Consider the following 25,547-nt stretch of genomic DNA (forward strand, 5'->3'; position numbering starts at 1 on the left):
AGGGAGAAGGCGGGGGGCGGGGGGCAGGTAGTACCAAGCTGCAGGGGCAGCGCTGTGTGATGGGGTTAAACGCCAGCCGTCAGCCGGGCTGAAGAGGCGGAGTGGAAGAGAGTGGGGTCCCGGGGAAGAGGGCAGTGGTAGGGGGGTGCTGTACCAGGGGAAGGGACGAGCGCAGGCTTTCCTCTTCCCCATAGTGACATCATGGCAAATTCCCAAACGGGACGGAGCCGGCTCGGGTGACATCCAGCAGGGCCAAGCCGGTCCAGCCCGGTCCAGCCCGGTCCAGCCCGGGCCCGGCTAGGAAGCCTCGGTGCCAGCTGTGGGGACTGGGCTCTGCGCCCCGCAGGGTCAGCGCGCTGGGGGCGGAGTTCCGCCCCGTCCGCCCTCCGCGTGGACTGTGCCCTCGGCGGGCACGCAGACCAGCAGGGGAAGGTTTGCGCCGGGCTTCTCCGGGCCAAGGATCAAGGTCCCGGGCTGGGGTAGGCCCGCCCGCATTCCAGGCGTCCCGACCCGGCCTCTCAAGAGGGCGCAGCCGAGCCTCCGCGTACAGCGAGACGCCGCGCCGCCTCGGCTGGAGGTGGAACTAACCGGGTCCCCGCCCCGGGGCGGAGCCACCCGGCCCCGAGTCCCGCCCCCCACTCCCGAGGCCTCTCGGAAGGCGTCGTTCGGGGCGGAAGTCCGCGAGCCCCGAGGCCCAGGCGGCGGAAGTGGCGGCGGCGCTGCCTGCCCGCGCGCATGCGTGTTTCTAGGGCTCTGCGGCCGCTCTCTGGGCGCGCGCTCTCCTTCTCTCCTTGACTCCACGCGAGGGGGAGCGCGTACCCCTAGGCGTGGTCGCGCTCCCGGCCCCTCTCGTACTCTCGTGGCCACCTCACCATGGCGGGCATCCTGTTTGAGGATATTTTCGATGTGAAAGACATTGACCCGGAGGGCAAGAAGTTTGACCGAGGTAAGGTGGAGGTAGACGTAGGGGCGGCCGAGTCAGGGGGTAACCTCCTCGGGGACACGCCTGTGGGCCCCTGGTCCACCCACGCCGCGTGGCCCGCCCCTGCCGGCAGTTCCTGACTCAGGAATCCCCATCAGGAGACCTTGGATCGATGGGAACTCGGCGTCTCCCGAACTCCGCCTGGCTCCACGCAGGCTGGCCCGGTGCCTGGGTGGCCCGTTCTCATGGTGCTGGTGCACCCCCGTGCATCTTCCAGTCGCTCCCCACTCTGCGGGGCGCTGTAGCGTGCACCTTACACACACTTCGTCCTGCCCAGTTCTCTCAGGAGCCTCCATGAAGTAGTTGGTGTCTTACCCATTTTGCCCCGAGAAGTTAAGTAAGCTACCCAAGGCTGCACAGTGACTAGTCCGACGTCAGAGCCTGTATTCTTGTATTGTCCTGAGAATCTCTAGCCCTTTGTGACATCCGCTCTGAATTAGGATTGCTGCTTGCCATACAGCTCTTTATTCTGCCGTTGATCAGACTGGGCCTCCTTGGGGGTCTCTTCTTTTGTCCAGAGACTGAGATGTTCTTCAAGACAAACACCAGGTCTTAACAGTCCTGATAGTCCACTCAGCACAGCAGCTGGCACAGAAAGACAAAACTTTTTTTTTTTTTTTTTTAAGATTTATTTATTTGATAGAGAAAGCAGAGTGAGAGCGTATGAGTGAGGAGGAGGGGCAGGGAGAGAAAGAGAGACAAGCAGACTCCCTGCTTGAACAAGGAGCCGGATGCGGGGCTCCATCCCAGGACCCCGGATCACGACCTGGACTGAAGGCAGATAACCAACTGGGCCACCCAGGCGCCCTGAGACAAAACCTTTGGGGGGATCCCTGGGTGGCTCAGCGGTTGAGCACCTGCCTTTGGCCCAGGGCGTGATCCTGGAGTCCCGAGTCGGGCTCCCTGCAGGGAGCCTGCTTCTCCCTCTGCCTTTGTCTCTGTCTCTCTCTCTGTGTCTCTCATGAATAAATAAATAAAATCTTTATAAAAAAAAAAAAAGACAAAACCTTTGGATGAATGAATAACTTGTCTAAAGTCAGGTTGTTTGTTAATCACCTAGGCAGGCCTAGAACCTGGATATTATTTATTGCCAGAGGGACCTTTGGTTGTTTTCTGGGATTCTGTCCACTTGCCATAGTTTTCACTCCTTTCCTTCTGGCATATCTGGTTCTCATTGAGTCTGCACTTCTTTGAGAGCAGATGTGAGGCTAGTGGATGCAGATGGGGTTCGAATGAGTGCTCAATTGCATGTAATCCCCCAAAGTGGGGTCTGCAGGGTCTGCAGAGCCTGGCAATTACCTATGCCACTCTTTCTCTACCTCCCTCCAGTGTCTCGGCTACATTGTGAGAGTGAATCTTTCAAAATGGACCTGATCTTAGATGTAAACATTCAGATTTACCCTGTAGACTTGGGTAAGTATTGAACACAGACAATAGCAGAAGGCTTTTTGACATTTCAGCTGTTCTTTAGCCTCTGGTATTGCCATGATTTTCAGGTGACAAGTTCCGGTTGGTCATAGCCAGTACATTATATGAAGATGGTACCCTGGATGACGGTGAATACAACCCCACAGATGATAGGCCTTCCAGGTGAGGAAGTGAAGTACTTCCCTCTCAGGAAAGGAGGACTTGAAATACGCTTGAGGACTAAGTAGATAAGTGGTATAGGAAAAAACCCTTATTTAATTTGTGGAATAAATGATTATCAGTAGTATCTGAGCAACCTTAAGGAAATTGCTGCACTTAAGAATTCAATGGGGATCCCCAGGTGGCTCAGCGGTTTAAGCGCCTGCCTTCGGCCCAGGGCATGATCCTGGAGTCCCTTCGGCCCAGGGCATGATCCTGGAGTCCCGGGATTGAGTCCCGTGTCGGGCTCCCTGCATGGAGCCTGCTTCTCCCTCCGCTTCTCCCTCTGCCTGTGTCTCTGCCTCTTTTTCTCTCTCTCTTTCTCTCTCTCTCTGTGTCTCTCATAAATAAATAAATAAATAAATAAATAAATAAATAAATAAATAAATAAAATCTTAAAAAAAAAAAAAAAGAATTCAAACAACCAGGTAGCCTGGATGACTCATGGCTCAGTGGTTTAGCGCTGCCTTCAGCCCAGGGCTTGGTCCTGGGGACCTGGGATCGAGTCCTGGGTTGGGCTCCCTGCATGGGGCCTGCTTCTCCCTCTGCCTGTGTCTCTGCCTCTTTCTCTCATGAATAAATAAATAAAATCTTAAAAAAAAAAAATTCTAACAACCAGGTGTTTTTCCAGGGCAGCAATTACATGCTTGTGGGTTGTACCTTATCGATGGCTAAGGAGATGACCATCAAGTGACCCAGGCTATGTGAGCCTTGCGTCTTGGGAGAGAGTTTGGTGTGATGGAAGGGCTTTGGAGCTCTACTGAGTTCAAATCTCAGCCCTATCAGTTCTTTGTTGAATGGCTTTAACCTCTTGCAGCCTCAGTTTCCCCATCAGTAAAGTGCAGATGATCACACCTTGCTCATATGGTTGCTGGGAGGACTAAATGGCATTGTGTTTGGAAAACGTCTGTTAGAATGGTGACACTTAGTTACCAGTTAACCATTTTTTTTTTTCCAGTTAACCATTTTTAAAGAGCTTCTTACTTTTGTTTACTACTTTGAAGAATAACCTTGCTCCTACTGTTCCACAGGGCTGACCAGTTTGAGTATGTAATGTATGGGAAAGTATACAGAATTGAGGGCGACGAAACTTCTACTGAAGCAGCAACGCGTCTGTAAGTTCCATAGTCTTGTGAGAACCCTTGTCCCCCAGCCCTATTCAGATAATCTGAGCTCTGCTCTGAAAATTTGGGCCATGCTTCATGTTTCCTGGGTTGGGTCTCTCCCCAAGCACCTCAGACCTAGGTAGGACTTAGAAGGAAACTGTCTGTTCTGGAACAGTTTCCAGTCCGAAATGTAGGCTGCTCGCTTGGCCCTTTGTCAGGACCTCAGGGCTCAGGGGTCCAAATGAGAAACTGATGATCTTGATATGGGAAGTGCAAAGGAAGGTTGCTTCCTCAGGAACTAAATGCAGCATTAAGTGATTAAACTGCTAGGTATTTTGGTATTTGTTTATTTGTGTGTGTGTTTCCCTACTCTGTAATCCAATCCCTAGTTCTTTGGTTTCCTTGCCCAACTATTCTTTTCTCTTCTTTAAAATTTTATTAAAACAGTATGTTCCCTTTGTAAGAAATTGGAAAAGCAGAGAAGTAATCTGAAGAAGCGAGAAAAGTCACCTATAATTCTATACCCATTGGGAACCTTTTACACAAACATTTTTGAATATTCCAGGTTTTTTCCTGTGTACTTTTTTCCTTGAGATCACGTTGTTTGTTACAATGTTTTCTTCTGCTCATTTGCCTTCAAGTTATATAAAACAGGTTTCCATGTGTCAGTTTAAAGCTTTCCTTAAACAATTTAATAGCTGCATAACATTCCAGTAAATGGATATACCTTAATTCGTTTGACCATTTCTGTTATTTTGGGCATGTAGCATTTTCCACTTTTGTTGATAAAAAGAACACTACTTTGCACATATCTGTGCATTCATCTTTGTCTGAATTTTGGTTCCTAATGACAAAACACTAGAAGGGTGTCTCTTTTTCTTAAGCTGGGATGGAGAGCGACTGGGTTGCTGCTGCTCCAGAGCTTAAACTCATGGGACTTCCATTTCAGCTCTGCCTATGTGTCCTATGGTGGCCTGCTCATGAGGCTGCAGGGTGATGCCAACAACCTGCATGGATTTGAAGTGGATTCCAGAGTTTATCTGCTGATGAAGAAACTGGCATTCTGAAACACCCAGGAAGCCAACCTTGCTGTTCAGTCACTCAGGCCTTGGACATCCTTTCGAGCCTGAGAAGCAGTTACTGTTGACCACCTGGTCAGAAAGGGCTGGCTGACTGTTCTCTGGGGGTACATCTTTAGGTGATCTGGACTCAATGGGAAACTTGCCTGTGAAAGACCCAGTGGGAGAGCTTAAAACGAATCAGAAGTTGTTTTGTGTATATGATTTTTTAATTAAACTTTGCTTTTTCAGACTCTTTTCTCCACCTTTAAAAAAAAATCTTTTCCATTACCCTAAAATCATTTTTTTTTCCCAATTTGCCTGTGGTATATTCTATTTCTGGCCCACAGCCAGGTGATCACATGTCAATGTAGAATCTATTCTGGCTTCCTGGTATCTGGGTTTAGGGTTGTCTCAGCCTCTTGGTTTACTATCCCCAATATTTATCCTCCAATGTGATTTTCTATCTGGGAGAGAGAGTACTGTGCTTTTGGCTCTTGAGGGCACCCCAGCCCCGGAAGATACCACCCATTTGGCATAGAATTTTGAATTGGCAAGGAGCCCCGCTTGTGTCCTTGCAACACTTCCAGTCTCTTAGGAAGTCAGATCACGTTGATTTGAATGAGTCACTTGCACAGCCTGGAAATGTTCATCATTTTTGTGGAAGCTTTGGATGGAGGCTTTTAGATCCTGGCTTGGGATGCTACTATGAAGAGAATAGGAAGAGCAGATTTGGTGGGTATAGGAACAGGTGGAGGAGCTAGGTGTCTGTTCTACATTTCATAGGTGACCTGGAGGGAGGATAAGTGGTGGGGGTTCTTACCAGTGATGCTGAACAGGCGGCTGCTGCACAGACCAGTGAACTGGACAGGGCAGCAATACCAATGAGGTTGGCAGTCTGATGCCAGTACCCAGGACAATGGAGCAGCCTGATTACAGTCACTAACTTATAACTGGGCAAGAACAAAATTGCGGAAGTGGTGATGCCTACTAGCACTCCAGCATATGAACTGGCTCTCCAGCCTGGCTTTTGAGGTCTCTGAGAAAGTATACTGGACTCTGAGTTCCCTTGGGAAATTCAGGGTGGCAATCCAGAAAGATTTTGAATGTGTATTAAGCAGTTTTCTCTTTGAGAATGTGTATTAAGCAGTTTTCTCTTTTGATCTCCTGACTTTGCCTTGGGGGCCTGTCCCCCTGCTGGGATGCCCGGGGATATTTCCTTCCCCATCATTTTCAGGTCTTTACATGAGGTGTTAGAAACAGTATTTAGGGAAATGGGTTGAAAATGAATGATCTCTACAGGGGGGAGGAAAAGGTGTTTCTTTGGTTTACTATGTGGGAGGGGAATAGAAGAAGCAGTGGGGGTTGGGATGAATTTTTATGGAATCCTAGGACTTTTACATGGAGTCAGATTTTTGGGGGTGTTGGAGAAAGATGGATTTAGGTAAGAGTCAGAGAACCTAATTACCAGTGGTAGTTTGTGGGGTAGCATAGCATGCTATCCTGCCTGCCCCGGGGTAGCAGAAGAGAGAACTGGCATGCAGTTGAATAGAGAAGAGTTTTCTGGTTTTAACAGTCTTGCTTTTTGTGTAAAGGGAAGAAGGGATAGAATCAGCCTGAGGAAGTTTTGGGAAGGGTTAGTTAAAGTCTCAACAGGGACAGATTAGTTCTCACTGGAGAAGCCCATGAGTTAACTTGCATTTGCCCTAAAGTGAGTCAAGTGCCAATACAGGATGCCCGGAACTTACTGGCCATATACTTATTGCAGTTTTGCTGTCCTTGTCTCTCATCTGATTGCTGAGAACCCTGAAAGCCTTTCCTTTTGGTCCCTTTGGCATACCTTGTTCTGGGTGCTGACTCTTTTCATGTGCCATAAAGTTCTTCATTTGATCATTACGTTTAGCTTAGTTTAGTATTTCAGTAAATTACAATTTCCACTTACAGTTCCCTTGACCAGGTGCTGGAATTTATAGTGTGGAAGAACTATACTCATGCAAAAACTGACACACTGAGATTTGAACACTTTTGAGCTTTGTGCATTTGTCGATTCCTTCTCCGTGGCAACCGTTCTGCCATGATGGGAGAGAAGGACACCTGGAGATGTCTAAATTGGTCACCCTTGTCCACGAGCTTTGGTTTTCTACTCAGAACTCTAATTGTTGGTGTATTTCCTCCCTCAGGACTTGGACATCTTTTCTAATAAGTAGAATTACTGAGTGATCTATTGCACAGTGCACCACACTGGGGACAGTACAGGCTCTAGTCAGCCCAGGCTGTTTCTTTTGCTCACTGGCTGTGAGCATTGAGAACATGTCTGGCTTCTCTTAGACTGGTATCATCCCAACCTGGTAGAGGTGTGTGAGTGCTCTAAAAGGTAACCTGCAGGAGGTTCCTGGCACACTGGCTTTCATTCTTCTATTTTGGGATACCTTTAGTGATCGTGGGGTATTTGTGGCAGTGTTTGAAACTCTGGGATCTCAGCTCTTTTACCCACATGGTAGTTTTTCTCTCCTTTGGGGACGTGGAGGGAGGGAAGAGGAAAAAACCTTCTGTTAGTTTTCCTACAGGAGCATCTGGAGGTAGGGTTGACCTTTGCAATGGAGTTTTTGCTTGCGGGCAATTTAAACCTTTCCCTAAGCACCATGGGGGCATTTATTTGCAGAGACCCAAGACCTGTAAGCCTGGCTTCTTCTCTAGAGAATCCTTAGCAGAGTTCATGGTGGTCACAAAGGGCTGCATCTTAGATACTGTGGACTTCTGGGAATTGGGAAATGAGCCTTCAACTTGCACTTGTCCCTCCCGCTGTGTGAGCCCTAGGAGACTGGCTCTTGCCGCTTCCTGCACTTCCCCCTGACCTCCACAGGAGGGAGGCAGGAACCCGTGCCTGGTGAAGCTTCCTGCTGAGCTGCTGAAGCTCTCGCTGTTTGCTCAGCTGTCACATCCAGGTTTTGTCTTGACTGAACTGTCTGCACAGCCTTACCTGGGGTGTGAGGCTCTCTGAGGCTTCCTGTTAACTTTTTTTGGAGGGGAGGGAAGGGGGAGATCTATTGCCCCCTGAAGAACATCTTTCCCTTGCTTTTCAGTTAGCTTCCGGGTGTTCTTATTTATTCTTTATTTATACAGGTTCAGTTTTGTTGATTGTGTAGAGACAGCTTTTCTGAGAAACAATTTTTCATTCGTTTTTCAAGAGTAAAAATCTCCTAAGGAAAAAAGATCAGAGTCCCACTGACTGAGAATGATAGTAAAGGGAATAAAGAGACTAACCTTAGTTCTGAGTAGAAAACCAAAGCTCTTTTTCCCCTGTTTTCTGCCATAAGGTTAGTCTCTGCCTCTGTTCAGAAGCTAGGCTGGTCTAGCCCTTTGCAGAATTATCATAGGAAAAAGAGCATGTAGAGAATTAGTAAGCTGTAAATTTGTGCAGAAAATAGACCAAAGATAACTAGCTGCTCTGGTGAATATTATTGATAGCTTAAAAAAAATAGCTTCTGAAGTTTTACAATATACAGTGAAAAATCCCCTTTTCTGTCCCGTGTATCCCCCTTTAGCAGGGCTTTGGGTTTCAGGTGAAAGGAAATCTGGTATAACTTGACTCCCAGGGCCTCCCCTCCTGGAAAGGGAACTTTGCAATGGAGACAGTGCTGATGGTGGCAGGGCTAGAGTACCTTACTCCTCCTGAGACAGATTCTGGAAGTGAGGGTGGGCTGCAATTAGAAGAGGACTGGTAGAGTTGGCTGTCGCGGAGGGGTCAGGAGGTGGAGGTTGGAGCGGGTTCTGGGGGGTGGGCGAGGTGGGTAAAGGGGAGAAGAGTGTGTATTGCCCAGGAGGAGGATGGATTGGGGAAGGAGAGTATCTGGGCCAGAGGTTGGGTGGCAGGGCGTCCATATCTGAAGTTCCTGGAGGGATGTCTGGGGCTCCTAGGGCCGTGAGTGAGAGTCCAGGAAGGAGTCCATGAGTTCCATTCAAGGGTCCATGTGTCCTGCTCAGGTGTCCAGGGGTTTGGTTTAGGGACCTGGAGGTTTGGTTCAGCAGACCAGGAATCTTGGCTCTGAATCCCTGCAGCCTCTTCAGAAGTCCAGAGCCAGTAGTTCTGGCTGAGATGCTGGAGTTTGTCTCCAACAACCCAGAAGTCCTGTTTGGGAGCTTGCGCAGTGTGAGGAATAGGGAGGTATTGGTTGGGACAGCTGTAGTGGGTTGGCTCTGCTTGGCACAGAGGGTGGGCCCTGCTACAAGCAGCAGGAAGCGCACCTTTCCTCGGAGCAGTTGTTGGAAGCTCAGGAATATGGCATTGGGATCCTTGTGAGTTGTGGTCCTGCCCTGTGGAGGAAGCTGAGGGCAGAGGATGGGCCTGAGGCCAGAGACCTGGGCCAGATATCATGCTCCCACATCTCCAGGGAAAGATAAGGCGCCAGCACCCAGACTTTATGGCTGGGAGAGAGCGCTCCTTAGTTGGTCAGCTGTGCTAGTACCCTCATGATTCCCATAATTCTCCTTTCTTCCCTCAGGTCTTCTAAAGGGACTGAGTCAGCAAAGGACAGTTTCTGTATATAGTCCTGTTGACTCAGGACTTACCTGGGTTCCAAGGAGGCCCTGCAGGGCCCCAAGGAGGAGGCGGACCTGTCCAGAAAGCTGTCCCAGAAGGGAAGAGAGGCAGGAGGGTCCCAGTTGTCCCCGCGCTGCCAGGACGCCATCTAGCAGAAGGGCTACAGCTCCCAAAACGTCCTGTGCCTTGGTCTGCTCCTGCAAAAGAGATGGAAGGGAGAAGCGGCCTGCTTCAAAGGGCATGCTAATAACGGGTGGGGAGCCCAGAGGAGTAGCCAGTGGAATGAATCATAGGAGCTGAGAATTGGACAGGACCAAGGTCCCACCCAGCACAGGAATTCCTTCACAGTCTCCCGACAATTGGTCATCGGCCTCTGCTTGAACAACTCCAGTGTCCGGTAACCCAGCCTGGTCTTACACTTAATTTCAGTCAGAAGAGTTCTTTCTCCTCCTTACCCTATGCTGAAATCTGTGCTACCTCTCACTTCCAGTGCTGCCAGTCTACCTTTCTGCAACAAAATCTTAGGATCGTAGGATTTTAACAAATTTAACGTAGAGATGAGACCATCAGAGAGATCATAAAGATGATGAAGAGAGGCTTCCTGATAAATGGCAGAGTTGGCACTGCAAGGGATCCCTAGGAACTGCCCTTTGTCCCTGGCCCAGTTCCCCTAGAAGACCTGAGGGGAAAAAGGGGGATTCTAGGGATCTTGAGGGGAGAAGAGCTGACCTCCCAGGAGGTTTCCTGAGCCTCAGACTAAAGCACTTCCAGCTATACCACAAGACTATCACTTTCATCCAAACTAATCAAAACTAATCAGATTTTTTTTTGTTGTTTTTTGTTTTTGTTTTTTTGCCATTCGTCACATAGCATGTTTTCTATCCTCTCACTGTTCAGATTGCTTCTTCCTTCTGGACACATGCTAGTTTTATATGGTCCTCTGAATAAATCAGCAGTGTATCTAGAGGAGGATATCTAGTACTCCTTCAGAACTGTTAAGTGCAGGCCACTTAGAGAAAAGTTTTTTAGGAATATTTCCATGAGGTGGTTGCTAAACATATAAAGCCACCTAGAATCACTAGCTTTTATTATTTATTTATTTTTTAAAAAGATTTTATTTATTCATGAGAGACACATACACACACAGAGGCAGAGACATAGGCAGAGGGAGAAGCAAGCTCCATGCAGGGAGCCTGATGTGGAAGTCAATCCTGGGACTCCAGGATCATGCCCTGAGCCAAAGGCAGACGCTCAACCGCTGAGCCACCTAGGTGTCCCTAGAATCACTAGCTTTTAAAATAGCTGCTTTAATAGTGTGACATGCTAAGTTTGAGGTCAACTCAATCCTCCCAAATCTTCTTCCAGTTCTAGGCCCACAAGCTTATATAAGGGAAGTGGGAGCATCGTGGCTTGAAAGCTGGAATAGGACTTTACTCGATTACTTTGAGTAAATGTAGGATTTTTTGTATCTCTGTTAAATTTTACTTTGTTTTTGATATAGCCTTTCAGCAATTTGAATCTTGATCCTGTCTTTTGTTATTTTAGCTGTGCTTCCCAGTTTTGTGTCATCTGAGGATGACAGATCAGTCTTACTTCTTCATGCCAACTTAAGAACTTTGCACAGGAATAGGTTAATGGCATGGCCATGGGAGACTTCCATCTAGCTTTTCTTGGTGGTCAGCTTTGAACCTATTTTAACATACTGGGACAGCAAGTCATCTTGTCTAGAGGATATCATCACAGCAGAATGTAGATTGGGTTAGGGTTGCCATGCAGAAGAGGAGATATTTTTAGAGAGCTCAGGAATTTTGAAGAATCCATGGAAAGTAGGAGGAAACTGATGAAGACAGGATTTAGGGAGGCCAAGGAAGCGATGGCTTACTTACCTTCTGGGTTTTCCATTCTCCCAAGCTAAAGTCCACAGCAGGCAGCAGGACGGGTGTGGACAAAGGGTAAATGTCTGGACACTGGCTCTATTGAAAAAGATGGGTGGTGGGGTGGGCGGGGTGGAGAAGGGATCTCAAATAAAGAGGAGGGGAGGGTATGGTGACACACTGACAGGATAGGCTTGTATACCCAGACTAGAGCTTTTATTTTTTTTATTTTTTAAAGATTTTATTTATTTATTCATGATAGGCACACAGAGAGAGACAGAGAGGCAGAGACACAGGCAGAGGGAGAAGCAGGCTCCATGCAGGGAGCCCGACGTGGGATTCGATCCCGGGTCTCCAGGATCGCGCCCCGGGCCAAAGGCAGGCGCCAAACCGCTGTGCCACCCAGGGATCCCTCAGACTAGAGCTTTTAAAAGTGGACTTGATTATGATTGCAAATCATAATCCTTGTCAAGGAGTGGTGATGGGGAGGTGGACAATATGGGAAGAACAGTGATTGGGTCAGGGAATGAGAGGAAGTGATGGGAGGAAGGGTATCTAACCAGTTAATGGATAGAGAGGGTAGAGTGCCAGGAGATTCTCACCAATCTGCTGTGAAGTACATGGGAGTCACGAAGCATTTTATTTAGGAGACGGGGGTCACAGGCAGGAGGAGCTGGGAGGCATGGATCCAGTCTTGCAGTTAGGAGAAGCATGACCACGAGGAGCAGCTCTTAGGTGAGGAGAAGTGAGGTTGAAAGAGTGGATGAGGAAGAAACCATTGTCAGGTGCTAGTCTAGGAATTCCCATTTAGGACCCAGACCTGAAATCCAGGGAATTTGCCTTTCAGAAGCCTTATTCCTGGAGATTGGGTTCCCACTGTCCGCCCCACCACCCACCCACCTGGCAGCACCTCTTCTTTGTCTCTCCTCTTTAACCAGGTTTTGATTAGGCCCTAGGGCCCTCAGGTGTTCCTTACCAGTCAGCTCCATTCTGGCCTGGCTGTCTGGTAGGAGTGGCTCCCTGGTTGGGGCCTCTCCCCTGAATCCTTCCTGGGGCCATGGAGGCGGTTTGGGCTCTGGCACTTCTTGCACAGTGGGGCACAGGTGGGCTGAGGAAGAGGGTCTGGAATCTATTCTGCAAGTGACAGGAATAATGAACATTTAATCAGGTGTCAAGGAAAAGGCTGCCTGGTGGGGGGGAACAGCTGCTGGGAGGGCATGAGATGCTGACCAACCTGGAACTGCGGAAGCTCTGCTCCTGGGTCTCCTTGTGACTGCAGCATATAGTGTCTCCTCTTTGTTAGGGTTCCTCAGTGACTCTGATGTGGGGCTGTGGACAGAATATGTACACACACACACACACACACACACATTCATTGGCCTCAAATTCTGAGCAACCTTGGTTTTTTGGTTGGAGACAATATGGGATGAGGATAGGGAATAGGAGTATTGTGGCATAAGCCTGGAGAAGTGGTTAAAAAGCAGGATATAGAGTCAGGAGGAGGAGCTAGCAAATCTGTGTTATGTGTTGAGGGGTAGCTCGGGGAGTGGAGCTGGGGAGGAGACTTGGGCAAAAACAAAACTGGACTACTAGGGGTTGGCGATTACAAGATTATGAGAAAGTGGTATGGGAGCAATTAACCTCTCATTCTCTCTCCATTTACCCCCACCCATAAGCCTCTTGGAATTTTTCTTTGCACTTCCAGTTCTAAAATAGTGGGTTATCCAAGGCAAAGAGAGAGGCTAATAGTCCTGGAGCTTCCCACTTGAGGCAAGCTGCCTAGCAATGGGCACCTGCTGAGTGAGGCACCTCACCCACCTTACATGGCTTACCTCGCCTTGAACACCCACTGCATCCATCTCATAGCTCACATCTTCCTCCCTGCCCCCTTTGCAGACCCCTTCCAGTTCCTCACAGGACCCCCCACATGGCCTCCTCCTTCTTTGACAAGTCGTGCAAAGAGGCCTGCACCTGATTCAATATTGGGATTTCCTGTAGGTCTGTCAACATGCATGAACCCTCCTCCCACTCCTCTCTTCTTGGGTCCAGCGTCTCCCGTCCTGAGATTTAGAACCTTAAGCTAGCTAGAAATGGCAGGGTACAAATGGGGATTGGGCCTGTGTCCAGCCTGATGCTATACGTCCTAGGCCCTAACTGCACTACCTTTCTCATTTTCTCCCTGGGCACATGTTCCCTTTCCTTAGGGCCAGCCAGGACAGTGCTGTATTCCTCTAAATCTGTGATCAGTCCTTCAGAACCCAGCACCCCACCCCCTACCCCTGCTCTGTCCTGCTCCTCCCATTCTGGGAAGGCTACACTCTTCTCGACAAAGGTCAGTGCCTGTAGGTTCCAGTTTGCCTGCCCCTCCCCCAGCTGGGAGCCCAATTCCTCTTTCCTGTCCTTCCTACCCTCACTTAACTCCAAACCCTGCTTGCCACTCACCCGGTGGAGAAGGGCTCCAGGACCCAGGTGCATAGCAGGCAGCACTCTGGGGATCCGATGGGTAGGAAGACGCATAGTGTTGGGGCACAGCCCCTCCACAGCAGTAGGGTCACAGGCCTGCCCCGGGACACTTCTGCCCAATCAGAGAGCAGGGAGCCACCAGATACCGGTGAAGGCTCCCGGAAGTGACGCTTCTCCTCCCACCCGCACTGAACGTGGAGCCCCTACCTGGACCATGGTCCACTAGCAGAGCCCAGCTCCTCCACCCACACACACCGCAGGGAGGATTACAACAGGGGGATCCATCTTTTTCTAGGAGATGGGAAACCTGGATGGGAGGGGAACAGGTCTTTTTTCCTAAGAGAAATCTGGCAGGACATTTTTTGTTTCTGCAGAAGAGGCACAGAGATCGGGTTCTGGTTTTAGATTGGTGGGTTTTTCAGTTCCTGATTGGCCAAATTTCTTTTCCTGGACAACACACCTGCTGCTGAGAGCCACCAGGGCTCTTGCTTTCCTGCCTTTCTCTCATATAACCCCATAGGGATCAAGTCTTATTCTCCCTTTCCCAGTGGGAATGTGAGTATTGCCTGTATTAGAAAGACCCTGTCATTGGTCGGTGTCATGGAAAAAGGGCTTGGACTCTTTGAGAGGCCTGCAGGGTGAGGGGTGCATGTTAGGGGTGGTTGGGCTGGGCTCAGGTGCCCCTCTGCAGAGGGGCCCAATGGCTCAGACAGCTAAGGCCACTTACCTCCGTGCCCGAGCTCTCCTGAGCTTGCCCTTTCTCTCTCCCTCTTCCATCTCCTACCACTCCATATGTGACAAGAGGAATAACCAGGCCCATGTGTCCCTGTCTTAGGAAAGACAGCTGCTGAACCTCCCCCGCAAATACCTCCTGCTGGCCCCCCTCTTCCTTTGGCCCTGGCTCTAGTTCCTTTGCTTTCCCCTCAGTCCCAGTCTCCTCACAGTCTCTGTCCTCAGGGGCCTCCTGGCCTGACCTTGTTCCCATCACCCCCACCCCAGTTCTTCCCCTCCTCCCAAGGATGGGGCTGTCAGCTAAGGAGTATGGCCTAGATCCCGGAATTCTCCAGTTCAGCCAGACAAGATGCCTCCCAAGATTAGGAAGGAGGGTGCTGGGGTGGTTGGGAGGCTGGTGGGTGGTTGGGAGGCTGGTGGGCAAATGGGTGTGGGAGGGGACAGGGAGGCAGTCATGACCAGGCAACCAAGACAAAGGAGGCTGGGGGTGCGGTGGAGAGGCAGAGGGTCCTCAGGGGTGATGGGAAGAGGGTGAGAAAGGATGTCAGGCTGGGGACAATGATGGTTGGATGGGCCTGCGGACAGGTTACCGACAGGGAAAGAAATACTGGCGCAGACTGAGAGGGGACTCTTTCTGGCTAAGTCCCTGTCCTGTGGAAGAGTAGAGTGAGGAAAGATCTCAGCGAAGAGGTAGGGACACAGGCCAGGCAGTGAGTGTGGGTAGTATGGGGTTTGAGAGGTGCTGTGGGCCCACAGTAGGGGAGATCAGTTGACGGGCCTTTCCTGCACGTTGTCATCCTTAAAAGAGGAGTCTTCATCCTTCCGGCAGGAACCGAGCACTAGCCCAGTGGCCGGCCCAGGCCTCAGGCCCAGCCTCTGCCCCTCCCTGGCCTGGGGCTCCCGTCTTGGGCCGGACACGCACCTCCCGGTGCAGCCGCCCTGTGGCCGCCAGCAGCGGGGGGCTCCAGACCCGCCTCTCCTCCCCTCTTCGCGCCCCCTGGTCCCTCCCCTCCCCCTACCCCCTTGGCTCCCCCTTCCCCTCCAGCCCCTCCCTCCTCCCCTGCCCCGTCCCAGCCCCTCCCTCCCCTCCCCCACTCGCGATCCGGGCCGCTGCTGCTGGGCCGGACCCCCCGGGCTCAGCCCGGCCCCTCGCCGAGCCGCCGCCGCCGCCCCGTTTGCTGAGGAGGAGGCCCCCGGCCGGGGCGCCGGGCGCGGGGCATAAAACGGGCCAGAGCCGGCGCCCAGGGCACTAGAGCCGCGTACGGCCCGGGTCAGCGCCCGCCCGCCCGCGCTCCTCCCGGCCGCTCCTCCCGCCCCGCCCGGCCCGGCGCCGACTCCCGCCGCCCGACGAGCCCCTCGCCGCACTGCCCGGGCCCTGGCCCCGGCCCCCTCCCGCCGTACCGCCCCCGGCCCGGCCCTCCTCCCACCTCCCTCCTCCCTCCTCCCTCGCCTGCGCCCTCCTCCCTCCCGCCTCCCCAGCTGTCCCGTTCGCGTCATGCCGAGCCTCCCGGCCCCGCCGGCCCCGCTGCTGCTCCTCGGGCTGCTGCTGCTCGGCTGCCGGCCGGCCCACGGCGCCGGCCCCGAGCCCCCGGCGCTGCCCATCCGGCCCGAGAAGGAGCCGCTGCCCATTCGCGGAGCGGCAGGTAGGTGGGCGCCCCGGGGGGCGCGCGGGCAGAGTCCCGCTCGGGGCAAGTCCGCGCCCGCCCGGAGGGGGCGCCGGGCGCAGGTGGCTCAGCGCGGCGGGCGGCCCGGGGGGGCGGGCGGGGGTCGGGAGGCGCGTGGTGCGGGGGCACCCAGGGCCCGGCCGGCGGTGCCCAGGGCGGGCACGCCGCGGGAGTGGGACAGCGGCCGCCAGCCAAGCCCGTCCCCGCAGGCTGCTCCTTCGGCGGGAAGGTCTATGCCTTGGACGAGACGTGGCACCCGGACCTGGGGGAGCCCTTCGGGGTGATGCGCTGCGTGCTGTGCGCCTGCGAGGCGGTGAGTGGATCCAACTGCCGGGGAGCTGGCCGGGGCCCTGGGGGGTGGGGAGCGCTCGGGTCCGGGATGTCGGAGTGGGCTGGCGCTGCTGAGGAGGAGGAAGCGAGCCTGCAGGTATATACACAAATGTATAATATATATTTTTCTTCTGGCGGAGAAAGTGGGGAGGAAGCGCCCCCTTCAAGTCTCAGGTGTTGACTGTTATTGATCACCCACTATGTGTCAGGCTCTTTGCCAGCGGTTTCCTTGGTCTCTCACTTAACTCCTAGAATAATCCTACTAATTACACACTATTACTGCCCCCATTTTCCAGATAGGGACCTTAAGGCCCAGAGAGGTTAAGTAGTTTGTCTAGGGTCACGCAGCTTGTAAGAAGCAGAGCGGTCCTCACTCCATGGGATGACCTCGCTCTGGTCCTGTGGCCCTCCCCCGCTCGCCCTGGGTCCCACCAACTGGCGTCTTGCACTCACTCGCTTTTCCCATCTTCCCTGCAAGCAGCCTCAGTGGGGTCGCCGCGCCAGGGGCCCGGGCAGGGTCAGCTGCAAGAACATCAAACCCGAGTGCCCAACCCTGGCCTGCGTGCAGCCGCGTCAGCTGCCGGGACACTGCTGCCAGACCTGCCCCCAGGGTAAGACCCGCTCGCAGTGAGGGGAGGACCGCAGGGCAGTGATACTTGGTCCTGCGCCACGCGGCTGGGGCGGACGGAGCAGATGGAACCGCCAGCTGGCTCTCCGAGTGCCCAGCCGAAGCCCGTGTTTCCCTTTTGCCCGGCTTAGAGCGCAGCGGTGCCGAGAGGCAGCCGACGGGCCTGGCCTTCGAGTATCCGCGGGACCCAGAGCACCGCAGCTACAGCGACCGCGGGGAGCCGGGCTCCGAGGATCGGGCGCGTGGAGATGGCTACACGGGTAGGCAGGGGCCAGGCAGCAGCTGGATTCGTGGATGCGGCCCGGGCTGCCTGCTGTAGCGGGTGACGGTACTCGGGACATCTTTTCCTCGCAGACTTCGTGGCGCTGCTGACGGGGCCGAGGTCGCAGGCCGTGGCTCGGGCCCGAGTCTCTCTGCTGCGCTCTAGCTTGCGTTTCTCCATCTCCTACAGGCTGTGAGAAAGGGGAAGGTGGGAGGAGGGGTCAGCTGGGGACTGGGGAAGGAGAGTTGGGAAAGGCTGATGGAGCTGCTCCTGGACTAGGCTCAGAGCCCATGCTCACACGACCTTCATTCCCAGGCTGGACCGCCCTACTCGAATCCGCTTCTCAGACTCTGCTGGCAGCGTCCTGTTTGAACACCCTGCAGCCCCCACTCAAGATGGCCTGGTGAGATGATGCCATTTATGAGTGCTTATCCAGTCTGGGCATTGTACTGAGAGTGTGTTCTGCATTGCTTCCTTTGGTCCTCACAACAGCCCAGTGAGAGGAAGGCACTGACATTATGATGCCCCTTTTACAGATGAGGGAACTGAGGCTCAGTAGCAGAATGTGATTTGCTCAAGGTCACACAGCTAGTAAGTGGTTGAGCCAGGATTTGGACCCCAGCATCTGGTTCCAAGGCCCCTTCTTGAGCTTCCTAGGAGGGCTTGGGGGCCCCTTCCCATAGTCCTTCCTCACCACAGTTGGGCCTCCCTGCTGGCCCGTGTTGCATGCTGTCTAAGTAGGGCCTTCCTATCTCTCTGCTCCAGGTCTGTGGGGTGTGGCGGGCAGTGCCTCGGTTGTCTCTGCGGCTCCTTAGGGCTGAACAGCTGCACGTGGCACTTGTGACACCCACTCACCCTTCAGGGGAGGTCTGGGGGCCTCTCATCCGACACCGGGCCCTGGCTGCAGGTGAGGGGAGCATATGGGTCCCTGGGTGTGAAGTTCTGAGTCTTCTCTATTCCCAGGAATGGAGTGGGCTGAGGAGGGGACTTTCTGATGGGCTCTCCTGGTCCTCCCTCCCCCAGAGACCTTCAGTGCCATCCTGACCCTAGAAGGCCCCCCCCAGCCTGGCATGGGGGGCATTGCCCTACTCACTCTCAGTGACACAGAGGACTCTTTGCATTTTTTGTTGCTCTTCCGTGGACTGCTGGAATCCAGGAGTGGGGGTAAGTGGGATGGGGCAGGTGTGAGGAGAGTAAGGAGAGCACCTCTCTCTGAGGCATCCACATGCGTGGCCATTGCAGGACCAACCCAGGTTCCCTTGCGGCTCCAGATTCTACACCAGGGGCAGCTACTACGAGAGCTGCAGGCCAATGCCTCAGTCCAGGTGAGTGAGGGGCTGGCTCTTGCTGCCCCCTGCTCTGGCCTCTTGCTGCACCCACCATACCTTGCTCTGTCTCCAGGAGCCAGGCTTTGCTGAGGTCCTGCCCAACCTGACAGCCCAGGAGATGGACTGGCTGGTGCTGGGGGAACTACAGATGGCCCTAGAGAGGGCAGGTGGGCCAGGGCTGCGCATCAGTGGACACATTGCTGCCAGGCAGAGCTGTGATGGTGAGGCAGGGTGGGGCCTGGCACCCCGGGCACACACAACCGAGAGGCACAGACAAGTGGCCAGGGTGGGTGTGGGAGGAATCCTGGGGGCCTGGGGTATGAATGGCTGTGAGGCAAGCCCACTGCCACCTTTCTGTCCCTCTGCAGTCCTGCAAAGTGTCCTTTGTGGGGCTGATGCCCTGGTTCCAGTTCAGACGGGTGGAGCCGGCTCAGCCAGCCTCACACTGCTAGGAAATGGCTCCCTGATCTACCAGGTAAGAGTCAGGGGCTGAAGAAGGGAGAGGGCAGCAGGATAGGGTGGGGCTTTGGCCTGCAGGGTTCAGGCCTCAGGCCTTCTCTACCACTCCAATTTGCCCTCTCCAACCCTGCCCACCAGGTACAAGTGGTAGGTACAGGCAGTGAGGTGGTGGCCATGACGCTGGAGACCAAGCCTCAGAGGAGAAACCAGCGTACTGTCCTGTGCCACATGGCTGGACTCCAGCCGGGAGGACACATGGTGAGTGCTTCAGGCAGAGCCAGGCCACAGGGCCCGTGCACCAGAGTTAATAACAATGCAGGGGCGTGGAAAGCCAGGTTGGACAAGCAGAGCTGTTGAGAATCATTCACTCACTACCAGGTTCTTTCACTGGCACATTGATTTCCTGGACACATTTTTGGTGAGCCTCAGGCTAGGGACTGGAATACGAAGAAAAGCAGATGTGCCCCTGTCCTCAGCAACCATACATCAAATGGAAGAGGGAGTTGAACAGGGAGACCACATAACTATAAATGTGTCAGCAACAAGTGCCACTTACTGAGCCTTTCTATGTGCTACATACTGTACCGATTGCCTTTCTCATATTATTTTTGGCCTTCATGGTTCCTGTTTTTTTTTAAAAATATTTTATTTATTTATTCATGAGAGACACAGAGAGAGAAGCAGAGACATAGGCAAAGGGAGAAGCAGGTTCCCTGTAGGGAGCCTGATGTGGGATTCCATCCCAGGACCCGGGGATCACGACCCAAGGCGAAGGCAGATGCTCAACCACTGAGCCACCCAGGTGCCCCATGGTTCCCATTTTATAGATGATGAAGTGAAGGATCAGAGAGGTTAAGACTGTTACATAGGTAGGAAGTGGCAGAGGAGGGACTTGACCTGGGCTTGCGAGGTTCTTGCTCAGTTATGCATGTGTGCTTTGGGCGTAATGAGTGCACAAAGCATGGAAAGGCATTCAGAATCTTGGGCTTGTGGGAAAGCTGAGAAGGGTTCATCTGGAATCTAGCAGGCTACAGCCAGGGCTCATCCTTCCCTGCCCTCCCCTCCCCAGGCTGTGGGTGTCTGCCCTGGACTGGGTGCCCGAGGGGCTCACATGCTGCTGCAGAATGAGCTGTTCCTGAATGTGGGCACCAAGGACTTTCCAGATGGAGAACTGCGGGGGCATGTGGCTGCCCTGCCCTACAGTGGACACAGTGCACGCCATGATAGTGAGTGGGGGGTTGCCTGCACTCCGGTGTCCTCTAATCTGTGACTCAAGCATGGGAGGAATGGGGCCAGGGGGCCAGGGCCTGGTGTGTCTTTCTCTGTGCCTGAGCTCCAGGTTGGCATCTGGAGAAGGTGGGGATGTATAGCCTGGCCCTGCTGGGAGACTCTGATTCCATGGTACAGGAGTCTAAAACTTGCTGCCCCCCAGGCCTGGGCCTATGGACAGTGTCTGCCTATCTGTGGAATGCGTATTGGGGGAGATGGGGAATACCGGGATGAAGGGAGTGGCTGCTCTAGGCCACCTCCTCAGCTGTCACCTCTCCTCTGTCTGGATCCAGCACTGCCCGTGCCCCTGGCAGGAGCCTTGGTGTTACCCCCTGTGCAGAGCCAGGCAGCAGGACATGCCTGGCTCTCCCTGGACACTCACTGTCACCTGCATTATGAAGTGTTGCTGGCTGGGCTTGGTGGCTCAGAACAGGGCACTGTCACTGCTCACCTCCTCGGGCCTCCTGGGATGCCAGGGCCCCGGCGGCTGCTGAAGGGATTCTATGGCCCAGAGGTGAGGACATGTTGGTGGAGGCAGCTTGGAAAAGATCTGCTTGTTAGCATGAAGAGCTGTGCAGGCCTGTGGCGGGGGAAGCAGAGAGCCGGTAGCCTGGCACGGCACAGCTGACACGGGCTCGGGAGTCAGGCCACCTGGCTATGAATCTGACCCAGCCTCCTAGTATCCATCCTCCTTTCCTGCATCCCTGTCTGGCGGGCTCTCTTGGATAGTATGTGATGTCCTAGACCTCCAGAGGAGTGGGTGGGATGAAGCAAGCCTCCTCAGATGGGGTGGGCTACCAGACTCGGAAGTCAGAGAGACCTGACACCATGGCTAGTGGGCTTCAATTCCCTGAAGACTTTATTTAACCTTCCCATGTCTCAGTTTCTCGGCTGTGAATTAAGAATGGTGGGCACAGCCCTAGAACGCCTTGTTTCTACCCCTTATCCTGTCTCATACAGGCCCAGGGCGTGGTCAAGGACCTGGAGCCAGAGCTGCTGCGGCACCTGGCACAGGGCACTGCCTCCCTCCTGATCACCACCAAGGGGAGCCCCCAAGGGGAGCTCCGCGGGCAGGTAGGCAGGCGGTGTGGCCCGCTGGGGGTGGTTCAGAGTCGGGCTGGGTGCTCTTGCCCGAGTCACTCGCTCTCTCTGAGCCTTGGGAGTGGTAGTATCACATTCCCTGGCTGGTTGGGAGCAGGAGGCCAGAGAAGGTTCATGACCAGGCTGGCAGCAGACCATCCTGTCCCTGGTTGTTGGGGGTGATTGCTGCTGCTATTAGCATCTTCCCCGGTGTGGGGGTGCTCAGAGGTCGAGGTGTTTCCGGCAGGCGGGCTGGCCGTGGCTGGTGGAGACGCAAGGGGGAGCCCGGGCGCTGCCTCAACCCGCCTCTCCTCCCAGGTGCACATCGCCAACCAGTGCGAGGTGGGCGGCCTGCGCCTGGCGGCGGCGGGGGCCGAGGGAGCGTGGACGCCCGGGTCTCCGGATGCAGCGGCCGCTGCGCTGCCCGGGGTGCCCGCTGTGCTCGGCCCCGACGCCCCCGCCCCCGCCCCGGCCAAACCCGGCGGCCCCGGGCGGCCCCGAGACCCCAACACCTGCTTCTTCGAGGGGCAGCAGCGCCCCCATGGGGCCCGCTGGGCGCCTAACTATGACCCGCTCTGTTCGCTCTGCACCTGCCAGGTAGGGCTCCGCTGGTGGAAGGGGGCACTGAAATCTGGGTTTGGGGCAAGGGTCCCAGTCAAGCCCCCAGCCCCCACCTCTCTTTGCAGAAGCGCACGGTGATTTGTGATCCGGTGGTGTGCCCGCCACCCAGCTGTCCCACCCCCGTGCAGGCACCGGACCAGTGCTGCCCTGTGTGCCCAGGTGAGGGTCCTGCCTGAGTACAGGGTGTAGTGGAAGGTCCACCGTGTAGCATGAAGTCTCTAGGGAGGGAAGGGCGGTGGTCTTCCTCTGCCTTCACTCTTTCTTTGGGTCCACAGAGAAACAAGATGTCAGAGACCTGCCAGGGCTGTCACGGACCAGAGACCCTGGAGAGGGTGAGCTGGAAGTCTGCGAGCAAGGGTGGGGAATCCAGGGGAGCTGTTGGGTGGGACCAGGAAAGGAACAAAAGGGTGAGACTATATATGGGGAGAGGGTAGAGGGAGGCTGAGGGGCACAGATTCCGAATGACATGTTAGGCTTCATTTGAGTCACTGGTCCACAAATGGGCCCTGTGGTTAGACTAGTGTGGGGTTGTCCTGAGACTCCAGCCCTGATTGTGGGCCCAGCCAATGAGCTCAGTACTCATGGCAGCTGGGCACTGTCCCCCCCACCCCCCAGGCTGCTATTTTGATGGTGACCGGAGCTGGCGGGCAGCGGGTACCCGGTGGCACCCCGTCGTGCCCCCATTTGGCTTAATTAAGTGTGCTGTCTGCACCTGCAAGGTATGGCTGCCCAATCCTCTCTGGTGCCATAACCCAGCAGGGTCCGCAGAAATGGGGAGGGGGCTGCCAGAAGAGGAGAGCCCAGCCTGGGTGCGGAAGGCTCAAGGATGAGAACACTGTGAAAAGTCCTTTGAGCTTTGAGAGTCAGCTTCCTGCAGGAAAAGGGAAGGGCTGACGTGGGTGTGATTTCTGGCTTTGCTCGCTGACTCGCTCCATATAGCCCTGGCATTTTCTGTTGCTCCCCGAACTTCCCTTTCCACTCCTATAAGCAGATAGGAGAGCATCTACATTGCAGGGCTACCATGAGCATTTGAGTTCAGGTATATAAAGCACCAGTCCAGGGCCTCTGAGTGAAAGGTCATTGAAATATGACATTTGAGGGATGGAAAAGGAAAGGGAGGTTGCAGGAGGCTCCCCTTCCTTTCTGACACCCTCCTTCAATGGATCCCTGCAGGGGGGCACTGGAGAGGTGCACTGTGAGAAGGTGCACTGTCCTCGGCTGGCCTGTGCCCAGCCCATCCGTGCCAACCCCACTGACTGCTGCAAACAGTGTCCAGGTGAGGGGGGTGGGCACTGAGGCTTCTTGGGGCAGATGAGGTACCCCATTGCCTTGTCCTGGGTGAGGGGATGTGTGGTGAGGGTGGACGGAAGGGAATTCTCAGCTCATTCAGCATTCACTGAGCATCATTCCGTGCCTAGCCTGCATTTGGAAAGAAGGTGCATGTATTTATTAGAGGGCTATAATGGGTTCCAGTTTCTGCCCTTTCCATCTATCCCCTCTCTCTCCCTGCCTTACTTCAATCCAACCATCCAACTATTCATCCATCCATCCGTCCGTCCGTCCATCCGTCCATCCATCCTCTCATCTAAACGTGTCACCTACTAAGTGGCAGAAACTGCTAGGTGTTGGAGATTCAAAGACAAAACCCTGGTGTCCCTCACAGGACTCACATCTGCTGAACTCTTCCTCCCTCCCCCCCCCAACAGTGGGGTCAGGAGCCCACCCCCAGTTGGGGGACCCCATGCAGGCCGATGGGCCCCGGGGCTGCCGTTTTGCAGGGCAGTGGTTTCCAGAGAGCCAGAGTTGGCACCCCTCGGTGCCTCCTTTTGGGGAGATGAGCTGTATCACCTGCAGATGCGGGGTAAGTGGGGAGTGTGCTTTGTGTGAGGTGGGTATTGGGGGCCTGGCCCAGAATGGGGAGACCTTTCCAGGGAGGGAAGGCTCCTGGGAGAGGGCTTCCCTGAAGGGGCTGAAGACTGCTGTGTCCCTGTGCCTGTGGGTACCCTCAAAATCTGCTCTGTCCTGCACCAGGCAGGGGTGCCCCACTGTGAGCGGGATGACTGTTCACTGCCACTGTCCTGCGGCCCAGGGAAGGAGAGTCGCTGCTGCTCCCACTGCGCATCTCGGCGGGGTAAGTGAGGGGGCTGTCGGTGGGTGCCTGGGGAGGGAAGGCGGCACCCGCTGCCTGCCAGGAGCCATGCCATCTGCTTCACGAGTGCCATTCCATTCCACCACACAGCAGCCTTGTAGACTTGGTATCGATTGCTTTTGCTTTACAAATGAGATTTCTGAAGCTCAGAGGAGTTAGGCAGCTAGACCAAGATCACGTGGCTCCAAAATTGACTCCCTTCTGCCTCCAGCAGCCCCAGAGACCAGGACAGTTCCAGAGCTGGAGAAAGAAGCTGAAGGCTCCTAGGGAGCCTCCAGAAGACCGCATGACCAAGAGGACGGGGCCTGGGCTGGGGGAAGGAGTGGCGCCAAGGACCCTGCATTCTCCTGTGGGAAACCCAGTGCCTTTGGCTCCTCTTTTCTGCCTCTTCTCCCTCCCCCCACTACCTCTGGGAACCACAACTCCACAAGGGGAAGGGGCAGCCAGGGCAGACCAAGGCCATGGCCACTCCGGCTCCTGCCCCGTCACCCTCCAGCCTCTGCCCTGGAAGCCCAACCCCTTTCTTTCTGTACATAATGTCACTGGCTTGTTGGGATTTTTAATTTATCCTCACTCAGCACCAAGGGTCCCCCCCACTTCACTCCTGCTGCCCCTGAGCTGAGCAGAGTCATTATTGGAGATTTTTGTATTTATTAAAACTTTTTTTTTCAATCTCGGTGCTAAAAGTTGTCTTTGTGACCAGGGACCTGAGTGGGCCCCAGTGGAGAAGGTCTGAGAGTGGAGCCCTGGCTCTAGGGACTTTTCTCTCTGAGCCTTGGGGAGCGTGCAAAGACCAGGAGAGGGAGAGGGGCAGCACAGTTGTTGGTTGCTGGGATTCCGCAGTGGGGCCTGAGACTGTCCCTGAGATGGGCCAGAGCCTGAAGAACTCAGGCAGGCCAAAGCAAGTGTGGTTTCCACTGGCCTATGCATGGCTGGCATTCTGCTGACCCCATGTTTGAAGTGGCTCCAAAGAGAGAAACAAAAGTGCCCCCAGCCTCTTATCTTCTTCTGTCTCAAGTGAGGCAACCACATCTCTGTTATTCTTTTCTGGAAATGAATTGTGTTCTGGACCAGTTCTGGGGCAAATCTGGATCAGAGTGGACTTGGCCCTTGCCCAGTTCTTGGCTGAGCTTATCTTGGTACCAAGTGATGTATGTGGAATAAGATAGGACCTCTCCCTACACCCCACCCCGCTTCCTGCCAGCAGCAACTGGGCATGCCCAGAGCTCAGGGGCATGAGGGGAAGGAGTGTCAGGATAGCGAGCTAGCAATATATGTACCTGCAGATCTATCTTCTGTATAAACAGCATGGGATTAAGTGAATATGGAATTTTATGACCTAGTCGAGTACCAGGAAAGGGCAATCATAGCCTTCT

General features: G+C 54.2%; 3 protein-coding genes across 15 annotated transcripts; 2 read left to right on the forward strand and 1 right to left on the reverse strand.

Annotated features, from left to right (window-relative positions):
• Nucleotides 1–709: 709 nt before the first annotated feature.
• POLR2H (RNA polymerase II, I and III subunit H) lies at nt 710–5,025 on the forward strand. 2 transcript variants are annotated; one of them, XM_077879917.1, is made up of 5 exons: nt 720–946; nt 2,312–2,395; nt 2,479–2,572; nt 3,640–3,723; nt 4,664–5,025. In XM_077879917.1, the coding sequence occupies exons 1-5, from the start codon at nt 874–876 to the stop codon at nt 4,779–4,781; spliced, it is 453 nt and encodes a 150-aa protein (XP_077736043.1). In that variant the 5' UTR covers nt 720–873; the 3' UTR covers nt 4,782–5,025. The 2 variants fall into 2 exon arrangements, with proteins under 2 accessions (XP_077736044.1, XP_077736043.1); XM_077879918.1 differs by lacking the exon at nt 2,312–2,395 and having other exon boundaries at nt 710–946.
• Nucleotides 4,746–15,366, reverse strand: THPO (thrombopoietin). 5 transcript variants are annotated; one of them, XM_077879916.1, is made up of 7 exons: nt 12,421–15,366; nt 12,163–12,320; nt 11,789–11,916; nt 11,199–11,285; nt 9,342–9,509; nt 9,018–9,098; nt 4,746–8,901 (listed from the first exon to the last, which is right to left on the reverse strand). In XM_077879916.1, exons 2-7 carry the CDS (start codon nt 12,173–12,175, stop codon nt 8,518–8,520), a joined length of 861 nt encoding a protein of 286 aa, XP_077736042.1. In that variant the 5' UTR covers nt 12,176–12,320; nt 12,421–15,366; the 3' UTR covers nt 4,746–8,517. The 5 variants fall into 5 exon arrangements, with proteins under 5 accessions (XP_077736042.1, XP_077736039.1, XP_077736038.1 ...); XM_077879913.1 differs by having other exon boundaries at nt 4,746–9,098; nt 12,421–12,515; nt 14,377–15,361; XM_077879912.1 differs by having other exon boundaries at nt 4,746–9,098; nt 12,421–12,515; nt 13,629–15,361.
• A 495-nt stretch (nt 15,367–15,861) lies between these two features.
• CHRD (chordin) lies at nt 15,862–24,843 on the forward strand. 8 transcript variants are annotated; one of them, XR_013369403.1, is made up of 23 exons: nt 15,862–16,024; nt 16,255–16,358; nt 16,854–16,986; nt 17,135–17,263; nt 17,358–17,457; nt 17,581–17,668; nt 18,031–18,172; nt 18,289–18,429; nt 18,508–18,590; nt 18,667–18,814; nt 18,962–19,068; nt 19,191–19,310; nt 20,122–20,278; nt 20,615–20,835; nt 21,282–21,395; nt 21,720–21,998; nt 22,088–22,181; nt 22,298–22,354; nt 22,638–22,741; nt 23,196–23,298; nt 23,686–23,883; nt 24,054–24,153; nt 24,383–24,843. XR_013369403.1 is itself a non-coding variant. In XM_077879908.1 (23 exons), exons 1-23 carry the CDS (start codon nt 15,877–15,879, stop codon nt 24,436–24,438), a joined length of 2,883 nt encoding a protein of 960 aa, XP_077736034.1. In that variant the 5' UTR covers nt 15,862–15,876; the 3' UTR covers nt 24,439–24,843. The 8 variants fall into 8 exon arrangements, 4 of the variants coding, with proteins under 4 accessions (XP_077736034.1, XP_077736036.1, XP_077736035.1 ...); XR_013369404.1 differs by having other exon boundaries at nt 24,386–24,843; XM_077879908.1 differs by having other exon boundaries at nt 23,729–23,883.
• Nucleotides 24,844–25,547: the final 704 nt, after the last annotated feature.

This window comes from Canis aureus, chromosome 31 (assembly GCF_053574225.1).
Source record: "Canis aureus isolate CA01 chromosome 31, VMU_Caureus_v.1.0, whole genome shotgun sequence".
Lineage (NCBI taxonomy): Eukaryota > Metazoa > Chordata > Mammalia > Carnivora > Canidae > Canis > Canis aureus.